Below are 9,916 nucleotides of genomic sequence, written 5' to 3'. Positions count from 1 at the left end.
GTTTCACCTGTCCGCCGACCCTCACCTCGTTACTTTTCGACGGCCGAGACATGATGCCCCGTCGAGCTTGAAAAGGCCGAGAGGCGGGGGAGACCAGGTCTAGACCCTTGACCGGGAAATAGCAGGTATCGAGGCTCAAGTGTGGTCAATTTGCGGTTTGCTCAGCCACGAGGCCGCCAACGTCCCGCCCACCCGCGAGCAGCCAGACCATCGACGACCATGTTGGCTGGCGGAAGCTTGTTTGCTGCCCGCATACCCGGGAATAAGCTTGATTTTGACCGTGGACCTACGCCACACGCTAACATGGGTGAATGTTGTACGGAGCCCTTGTACTGACGGCGCAATTACGTCGGCGACTGCAAAGGAGTTTTGATTGCTGAGGCTGTGTGCTGCATTGCATGTTGTTTGCTGCAGATAGATGATGTTTGACAAAAAGAAATAAAAAACGAAGGCCCCGTCATTTCCTGTTTTCTCCGCTGCTACAGAGTAGAGTCTTCGGGGATCGAGACCATGGTAATGCCTGTAAACCACGAGGAGGCATGTCTCCTAAAGCTGTAGCTAGGCTAGAGCAGTTCCACGCCTAAGCAGGGAAAAGGAGATGGCGGTTTTCGCTTCAATGCTGTATCGCAACGCGTGTCTGACTTTGCTATCGGCCACGCTGTGACTTGACGATGTGTTAGACTGGGCGGACGAGACGTGGGTTGGAATTCACGGCGCACGGGCGCCAGATCACGGCACAGAGCTGCCGAGATGGTTCAGTACGGAGCAATGTCGTGATGGTTTTTTGTATGCTCGGCACGAGTAGAGATGTGAAGTGTTTTGAGATGGCGTTGTCTCAACTTGAGTCGATGCAGGCACGAGATGCAGCCAAGGGAAAACGAATACATATCCTTCGGCCGAGACCCGAGCAAGGAGCAAGGTGGCAGGAGTCACAGGACATATCAGGCAATGCAGGCAACGCGTACGGAACACTGACTGAGTCCTACCCCATACTGCGTGTGAAGTGGGCAGCGAGGAAAGACATTCTGGAGCGAATGAGACATGATATACAATCTTGTCTCTTGTCTCTGTGGACGGTGATTGAAGACATGTTATTTCGTCGTGTGCGTGGCAGTGTATCTGGAAGCGGAAGGAAGGGATGAAGATGAATCAAGAGTACGGAGTATGGAGTAGAGGTCCCAAAACTGAAAGGAACAACAGGGGACTCGGTAGTGATCAGCTCAAAGACGATGCGCATTAATCAGAGTCTAATTACTGGATGAGGGCGAAGATTTTGTCACGGCAGTTGATGCCTTGGAGGTGGTCGCGAGCATCAAAGCATCAGGGCACCCGGGCCAGCATTAAACAGCGAACCCTCGAGAGGCAACTACGACGCGAGCGCTGGCGTCACAGCGCAGTTGCCAGACGCGAAGTCACTCCGATTGACCAGATCACATGGCGCATTGCGTTGTGTGCTAGCGGGCCCCGCTAGCCCAGCAACATTAAGATCGTTGGCAGAGTGGCACGGGGAAGTCATAGCGGGGCAGACGCAGCCTTACAAGGGACGGGAGCCGCGGCAGTGCTGCCAGTGCCACTCCAACGCGCGGACATGGAGCACCAGACTTAGTATCAATTGTCAAGTCCGACACACGGTGACTCGACTCTCGCACCTCGGTGCCATCGTAATGATGCCCTGCCTCCGCTGTGTGTAACACCCGCTGCCGAACCTGTGCATGAGCAAGGAACGCATGTGTCGTCTCGTCATGGATGGTCAGTCAGGCAAGTTAACGTGCGTGCGTGCAACGCAGAAACACAAACCGAAACGGGCAACGGCAGGGGTCGTTTACTCGTCAGGCTCCGTTCGGACTAACCAGCTCTGACCTCACCTCACCTCGCTCACTCACATCCCGGGGTTCCCAGAGATTAACTAGCAACTACATCATCATCACTGGTCCACAAAACCAATCTTGATTTGTTGCGTCTGCGCGTCCGCGTTCCACTTGCCAGGTTCACTACTGGGTTAAACCCATCCGCCACGCCTTTCTTGCTGACCTTTCTTCGCTAGCCCAAGCTTTCCTGCCGGCAATTGTAGTAATCGCCTCCTGAGGGCGCAACTGGCACCTACAGTACCTACTTTACCTGGTAGGTAGTAGTCAGAGTCGTTCTGGCAAACAAGCTTTGACTCCTTCCCAGATGATGGCCAGATCCCAGGGTCTTATCTGTGGCGCACCTTCCCTGCTTCGGACGACTCCCTCCAGTCCCCCGACTCGGGATATCTCATCGCCCATAAAAGGCACTCCCTCCCCCACCGCCCTTTGCGTTGCTGGATCCGTTCTCTTCACAGCTTCTTGGCTTCTTGTCTCTCTAACTGGATTCTATTACTTCGATTCGCCTCGTCTCTCTTTTCTTGCAACACTGAGCGTATCTCTGCCACTTCTCCACGCCACTGCCTTTTGCCCTCTGAAAGCGCTACTCGTGCTTCCAACACCTGTTCGATGACACAATCCTCTTCTGATCCTCCTGATATAGACAGAAAAAGTCCTGGTGCATCAGCAAAAGCCTATGGAGGGTTTGACGCTTTGTCCAATCAACAGCATACGGCCACCAACGCCACTTCAATCCTCCTAACTGAGTCGTCCTCCAGCGCCAATGTCGGTGACGCGACTTCTGCTGCTTTCGGGCACAACAAGAACAATGGCAACTTCTCACGCAGTCTTGGTGGCTCCGTCGTCTTCCATGAAAAGGCCCAGCCTACTGAGTCTGATGCCAACTACCTCGGAGCTCTCCCTGAGAACACTGCGCCTGCCACATCTACGCAAGGTGATAGGCAAGGGTCCATCGTAGAGATCAAAGAAGGAGGTATTGACAAGGACACTACACACAAATCAGACGCCATCAATGATAATACGAGTGATGATGGTGCCTCACGGAAGAAGAAACGAACCTTCCTCGAAGAGCTCCGTAGATCCTTCTGGCTCGTTGCTACGTACAGCTGGCTCAACGTCCTGTTGATCTTTGTGCCCGTTGGAATCGTGGTTGCCAACATCCATGGCGTGCACGGCGGCATAGTCTTTGCTATGAACTGCATTGCCGTCATACCTCTCGCAGGATTGCTTAGCCATGCAACCGAATCTGTTGCCAGTAAAATGGGTGACTCCCTCGGCGCCTTGCTCAATGTGACTTTTGGCAATGCTGTCGAGCTCATCATTTTCATTATTGCATTGGTTAAGAACCAGATTCGCATTGTGCAGGCATCGCTTCTTGGCTCCATCTTGGCGAATCTGCTGCTCATCCTTGGCATGGGGTTCTTCCTTGGCGGCCTTCGCTTTCGGGAACAGGTTCGTTGTGCTAAATCGAATCCTCTCGTGCCACCGCGCGGTTGTTAGCTAACCGGTCTATTATAGATCTACAATAGCACCGTCACACAGATGAGCGCTTGTCTACTGAGTCTCAGCGTTATTAGCCTGGTGCTCCCTGTAAGTATCTGCTTGCGTACATTCTATATAATCCTCGCGCAACAATTACTTACTGGCCATATAGACGGCGTTCCACGCATCTTTCAGCGACGATAAGCTTGCAGATGCCCAATCTCTCAAAATAAGTCGCGGGACCAGTGTAGTACGTGGGCCCTATGCTCCCAGCAAGAGCCAATTTGATGAAAGCTAACATGAACTCACCACTAAGATCTTGCTTCTTGTTTATATCATCTATCTGTTGTTTCAGCTCAAGTCTCATGCCTACATGTATGAATCCACTCCTCAACATATCGTGGATGCCGAGTCGACACCTGGTCCTGCTGCAGCCTGGTTGGATACCTCAAGCAGCTCAGATGACGATAGTTCCTCTAGTTCGGACTCGGATTCGTCCGGACATTCCCGGGACACCATTGGCCGGAAAATGAAGAAGGTCTTACGGAATGGAATACGTCGCAAGTCGTCGCTTGCCTCGATGGACACGGCTGATGCCAGAGCTATGCGAAACGGCTCCGTTGGGACGGGAAACCCAAGCTCCAACGAAGAGTCCATTTCTGAAGCATCGTCGTCTCGCAAGCCATATTTGCCCCGAATGCTCTCGACTGATGACGGTGATTCTACAGATGATGAAAAGACTGGCCGGCATCGAAAGCACCGAATGCGTCGACACTCACGTCGCAAGCATAAGAAGAGAGACCGCAAGAAGCAGGATCATGATTCCAAGGAACAAGCTTCCAGTGTACAACCTGAGAATGGTGTGCTAGCTGGTGGTGAGTCTGAACCACGCCGGGTAGACTTTGCCATTCCCGCCCAACTGGATGCTTCGTCTGGTGCGGCAGCAGAAAGTGGTAATGAGTCCGCCAACACCAAACGCCCGTTTCAAGGTTTCCGTTCACTCTCTGTCAAGAACCTCGCCCCAAGCGTCTTTGTACAGAACCCAAACACGCTGGTTGCCGCCCCTCCCACACCAGCTGGACCTGTCCCTCGCGTTCGATACGGTATTCGCCGCACTAACTCGTTGCCTGACCGCCTTGGCCAACATCAGCAAATTCGCGCGCCTGGTGCTATGTGGCCGGCCCAGATTCCCCTCATGTCTCTCAATACCGCCGCTGCAGCCACTAAGAAACTCAACAACGAGGATGATGACGAGGAGCACTTGACCCGCTGGGCCTCTGTCATACTTCTTCTTGTCAGCACTGGGTTGGTTGCGGTCTGTGCCGAGTTTCTCGTTGACTCTATCAAGGAGGTCACCGAAACCTCGAGTCTTGGAGAAGTCTTTATTGGTCTAATTATCCTCCCCATAGTAGGTAACGCGGCAGAACATGTTACGGCTGTCACGGTGGCGATGAAGAACAAAATGGACCTCGCCATTGGCGTTGCGGTTGGCAGTTCGATTCAGATTGCTCTGTTTGTAACACCCCTGGTGGTCATTTTGGGATGGATCATGGACAAGGAAATGACGTTGTACTTCACCTTGTTTGAAACTGTTTGTCTGTTTGTCTCGGCCTTTATCGTCAATTTTCTGGTCCTGGACGGCCGCAGCAATTACTTGGAAGGCGCACTTTTGTGTGCTGTCTACATCATCATTGCTGTGGTTGCATTTTTCTATCCAGATCCAAAGGACGCAAGTTCATGGGGCAGCTAAGATATGTGGACTGAGACGAACCACCTAGTTTCTTGACCAAAGAGCTTCATGGTGTCACCAGTCAATTGAGGGAAGGGCGAAGACTGGCATGGATGTTGGAGGGGTAGCTGTACGGGAAACCTATTCAGACAAAGTGGATAGATATTAAATAGATTGAACAAAAACGGTCATTTGAAGAACACATAGTCCCTATTCGAAGCTATTCCGACGAAGAGTGTTGATCTGATCATTTAGACTGGTAATGTGGAGGCTCGCAGTTGCGTTAGCTCAAGACTATTGTATTCACAGTTTGTTAACTCAGTGGCCAGTATGGAGTGAGAGAGATGATGCACGCCTGAGGAAATCAATTTTATTTATTATCATTACCATAATCATTTTTCGTCTCGTTCATGTCCAGCCAAACTCGCACTGCCTTGTATCAATAATGCACCAGTCCCTTAATTTGCCGGTGTCTCATACTGCTTGACTTGCTCCTCAGTCCAATTCCAAAATGCCTCGGAGTTGCCATCCTCGGCGGCCTTCTTCAAGTCCCCCCGTATAGTCAGAAATCGACCCCAGGGCCCAACTAGTTCAACAGTGTTAGCATGCGGTCGCGACCATGGTAAATAGTAGCCAGTAGCGAAGCAAAAAAAAAAAGAGAAAAGAAAAAAACTTACTCCAATGACCGGACCGATCCAAGGTGACTATGGGCGACAACCCGGCAAACAGCTCAGTATAGGCGCCGAATTTGGGTGGATGCAGCACAAACGTCTTGAGCACCCTCGACATAAACGCCGTCTGCGTCCTCCACAGCTCCGAGTCCAAATTGCCCGGGTTCAAGGCGATGCTCACCACGCCCTTGTCCCGAAACCGCTTCGCCATCTCCACGGCGTGCAGATAGTTGCCGGCCTTGCTGAGCGCATAGCTGGTGAACTCGGCCTTGTCGAGGCGTCGGCCAATGTCCTTCATGTCGACGCCGCCGCGGGGCACCACGGGTGCTTCGGCGGCGGACGAAGCGACCCAGACGACGCGCACGGTGCCGGGCTCCTCGGCGGCGGCCGTCTCGACAAGGCGCTGCGAGAGGAGCTTGGTGAAGAGGAACGTGCCGAGGTTGTTGACGCCCAACTGCAGTTCGTAGCCTTGTTTCGTGGCGGACCCCTTGGGCGGGTTCATGACGCCGGCGTTGTTGAAGAGCACGTGGAGCTTGGGCTCGCGGTCGAGGAACTGGCGCGCCGAGGAGGCAATGGTGGTCAAGTCGGCGAGGTCGAGGGGCAGGAAGATGAGGTCGCCGGTGGAGGAGGGGAGGGAGGATTTAATTTCCGATATGGCGGAGAGGGTCTTTTCCTGGGAGCGCGCGGCCATGTATATGCGTGCATTTTTGGAGTAGAGGATTCGGGAGAGTTCTTTGCCCACACCCGTGTTGGCGCCCGTGACGATGTATACCTAGTTGTTTTTGTGAGGTTAGGAGAAGAACAGTTTTTGTTTTTTAGACTGTTGGAAAGGGGGATTGAGGGTTCCGGAAATACCTTTTCTTTGAGATCAGGAAGTTCGAATTCTGTAAAGAGTGGTTTGGGGGGGTAGAGTTGCGACAGTTGGTCGATGAGATGCTTGAACATGGTTGTGTTTGTGGAGCGTCTGATTGAATGGATATGAGGTGATGAAATTGTGTGCTGTAGGGAGGGTATCCGGTACAGAGGGGATGAATATGAAGTGGTTGAATTGTATGCTGTAGGGAGTATATTTGGTATGGTTGGTATGGTTGGTGTAACATGTAGGGAGTCAAGGGTGTCTATATTTAACCTGACGGTAGTTGGTGAAGAATGATGCACAGTCCAGACATGAGCAGTTGGGAAAGCACGATGACGCGCAGGAAGCCACCAGCCACAGGAGGCGGCTGCAACGCATTGGGGCAGTCGGTGGCGCTCCTCGACACCTACCCTTGCCCTGCATGTGTCCACTTGCCGAGGCCGCGGGAACTGGATTACGCCATCACCGACGAGTGGTGCCATGTCTGGACCTCTTGCTTGCGACATACGCAGCAAGAGCGAGTCCGAGTGCGATGGGCTTGACGACGCCTCCCACACGGCCATATGTCTTTTCCTTCTGGATTAAGACGCGTGCCGATGACCCTAGGCCTTCAATTTTCGATGCTTGTTCTCCTCCCCCCCTGGGTTGCGACAAGTGGAGCTAATGTTTCGGACAATGGTTGACAAGTGCCGTAGTCCGTGGTCCGTGGTCCGTGGATGCGGATGCGGATGCGGAGCGGTGATCGGATCGGACGAGTGTATCCCGCAAATGACCAAACAAGGAGATTGCCATGTACTACATAAAGGCACGCCAACCATCTCCTGTTCTGTGCAGCGGAGGACGGGGGTGGGCTGCGGACAACCGCCAGGCTCCAACGGCATCTTGGCCGTAGCCGAAAAAGCCGACTGAAATTACGGGTCGCGGCTTTGGAGCTGAAGTGCCCAAAAAAAAAAAACCCGCTGCCGTCGTTGGAATCCGGGGTCCCCGCGATACAAAATGCCATCATTGCCATGGCCCACCCCCCGTCCGGAGCACAGCATCAAACACCATTCGACAAGAGCATCGCATCACCTGCCATGTCTCGGAAAACCGTGCCCATTGTCCACACGCAGCTATGGAAGGATAGACACGTCGACGAGAAATATACGCCCGCCCGACCATCCGTCGCAGCCGCAGCCGAAGCCACGTCCACACGACTCTCATGCGGGTGTCGCACCAACAACGCGGGCCTGGCGGCCTGGTGTGTGCTGCACAGCGAGCAAGTCCACAGCGAGGAGTCGGCGTCGGAGTCAACGTCGTCGGAGTCAACGTCGTCAGAGTCACCGGCCGGCCATGGTGCCCGCGAGGTGCCCAGGATCGAGGCGATCGCGGCAACGGCTTTCCGGGACGACATGTTGCTGCACTCTGAGCTGGGCATAGTTTGTCCGCTTTCACAGGCGTTTGACTGTGTCAGCGTGACGGACAGTGAGCGCGACTATCTGTACCGGAGATTGTGCGAGGGCCTCAAGGGGCAGCACGGGGCGAGCAGACAGAGTCAACTGAGCGAACTGCGGCATCACGGGCAGCTGGATGCGGCGGACGGCGACGAGCGCGAGAAAGAGGAAAAGGACAGGCAGTTCCAGACCTGGGTGTGGCAGGAGTTCGATAAGTGGGTTGAGTTCATGCATCCTGACGGGAGTCGGAGTGCCTGATGATGGAGAATGATGAATTATACAAAATCCGTCTATGATACTCCGTATGCGGCCGCGGCAAGACAAGCACGCCGGGATAATCCTCTCTTGCCTGCACTCTAAGACCTGAGGGAGGTTGTTCGGTTGATCCTAGATTGGCAATCTGGCGGCCGCCCAAATATCTAATCCATTTATCCATCCATCCCTCATATATCATCCGATCCAACCTTGGGGTTGTTTCAGCATTGGCAAGTTTCTGCGCAGCGCCAGCCACATCCGGCGCACCGCCCTTTGCGGCTCTATTAAACTAATCGACTCATATTTGACGACTACTCTATCGCAGTCGCTCCGCTGCGACGGCCTCTCCAGCTTGGCAAGGAACTTGTCTGGTATCCTCGTCGTGTAGACGTAAAGTCTCTTTTCCTCTCTCGTAGGAATCCCCATCAGCGTTACCCTCTGTCCGCCTTCGCCTTCACACTCCCTCTGGCTACCGCCTCGTCGCTGCTGATGCTGTGCTAGCCCAATCAGTATGCCCATGATGTACGGGTCTTCGCACGCCTCTGCTGGCTGAATCAGTTGCAGCTTCCTGGCTCTGCCCCGGCTGTGCCTCTTCCGAAAGATGGATATTGTTTCGAAATTGGCATACGCAACGAGCTGTGCTCCCCCGGAGTTCATCTCGAAGATGTCATCCGGCCGCAAATGGTTCACAGTCTTGTCGCCAAACTGGAACTCGACTTTGGCGGCTTTAAGAATACTGACGTTTCGAGATCGAAATCCATTTGCGCCGGTACCACTGCGCGCCTTCTCATCAGCGCCCGCCGAATAGCCCTGCAACTTGCACCGTTTTGCAACCATCTACATCTCGACCTTGTGCGAACTTACCGAGACGGTACAAAGCCAAACTCGGCAAGAAGAGCCCTCATGGCCAATTTCTGCCTGTCCGCACCCTCTAACAGCAGCCCTCTTGTGGCGACTATTGCATCCGAGCTCGGCCAATGGTGCTCGTCTTCTCTCGGTTGCTCTGCGTCAGCACTCTCGCCGAGCTTGTCACCAAGGCTTTGTTGTGGCTTTGATATTCGCACGTCTACCCTCTCGAATGCCATGTTAAGCAGCCGAACTTGGTCCCCAGTCCACGCGATGGTGGGCACGTACAGTCGCTTCACTCTGTGTTCCCGAAGAATTGCATTCAGCGATCCTGCTTCGGGCTGCCTGCCAGAGCTGTGAATTGGCTGAGGGCTTGCCTCCAGGCGCATCGTTTCGCCATCTGCGACGGCGACAGGCGCCTTTCGCTGTACCCTCGTGCCGCACGGGTTTCTCGCGATACAGTCACCGAAATTGCAATGCTGCGTGGAATCTGGTTGCGGCATCGTCGCAAACATGGTCGTGTCGCCCTCATGCAGCAACGGGTAGACAAAGAGGCCAAAAAAGAATCACCAACTTGCGTACTAGAGATGGCGAGGCTTGCGGGCGTTTGTTCAATGTTGACGTTTCAAACACAAAGGGGGCAGGCAACAGGGACACACCGTCACTTGGTGACATAAGCAACCTGGGACCAGCATTTCGTGGTCATTTGTTGGTCTTGACCCTTGTTCGTACTCGGAGCAGGGACGCATTTCGCAGCAACACCTAAGACAAATATACCC

The 9,916-nt window shown here is 53.8% G+C and overlaps 4 protein-coding genes across 4 annotated transcripts; 2 read left to right on the top strand and 2 right to left on the bottom strand.

The window, feature by feature from the left end:
* Positions 1-2,474: 2,474 nt before the first annotated feature.
* MAA_07434 (Sodium/calcium exchanger membrane region) lies at positions 2,475-5,097 on the top strand (the record flags this gene model as incomplete). The annotated part of the gene is made up of 4 exons (XM_007825432.1): positions 2,475-3,317; positions 3,384-3,455; positions 3,520-3,597; positions 3,664-5,097. The coding sequence occupies 4 exons, from the start codon at positions 2,475-2,477 to the stop codon at positions 5,095-5,097; spliced, it is 2,427 nt and encodes an 808-aa protein (XP_007823623.1).
* A 437-nt stretch (positions 5,098-5,534) lies between these two features.
* Positions 5,535-6,692, bottom strand: MAA_07435 (short-chain dehydrogenase; the record flags this gene model as incomplete). The annotated part of the gene is made up of 3 exons (XM_007825433.1): positions 5,535-5,662; positions 5,754-6,519; positions 6,603-6,692. 3 exons carry the CDS (start codon positions 6,690-6,692, stop codon positions 5,535-5,537), a joined length of 984 nt encoding a protein of 327 aa, XP_007823624.1.
* A 921-nt stretch (positions 6,693-7,613) lies between these two features.
* Positions 7,614-8,294, top strand: MAA_07436 (uncharacterized protein; the record flags this gene model as incomplete). Its single annotated transcript, XM_007825434.1, has 1 exon — positions 7,614-8,294. The coding sequence occupies one exon, from the start codon at positions 7,614-7,616 to the stop codon at positions 8,292-8,294; it is 681 nt and encodes a 226-aa protein (XP_007823625.1).
* A 192-nt stretch (positions 8,295-8,486) lies between these two features.
* Positions 8,487-9,652, bottom strand: MAA_07437 (uncharacterized protein; the record flags this gene model as incomplete). The annotated part of the gene is made up of 2 exons (XM_007825435.1): positions 8,487-9,107; positions 9,167-9,652. 2 exons carry the CDS (start codon positions 9,650-9,652, stop codon positions 8,487-8,489), a joined length of 1,107 nt encoding a protein of 368 aa, XP_007823626.1.
* Between the last annotated feature and the right edge of the window lie 264 nt (positions 9,653-9,916).

The sequence above is a fragment of the Metarhizium robertsii genome (assembly GCF_000187425.2).
Source record: "Metarhizium robertsii ARSEF 23 chromosome Unknown MAA_Scf_3, whole genome shotgun sequence".
In the NCBI taxonomy this organism is placed as follows: domain Eukaryota; kingdom Fungi; phylum Ascomycota; class Sordariomycetes; order Hypocreales; family Clavicipitaceae; genus Metarhizium; species Metarhizium robertsii.
Note: the sequence above shows the minus strand (reverse complement) of the source record. Positions and strands in the feature narration are given on the sequence as shown.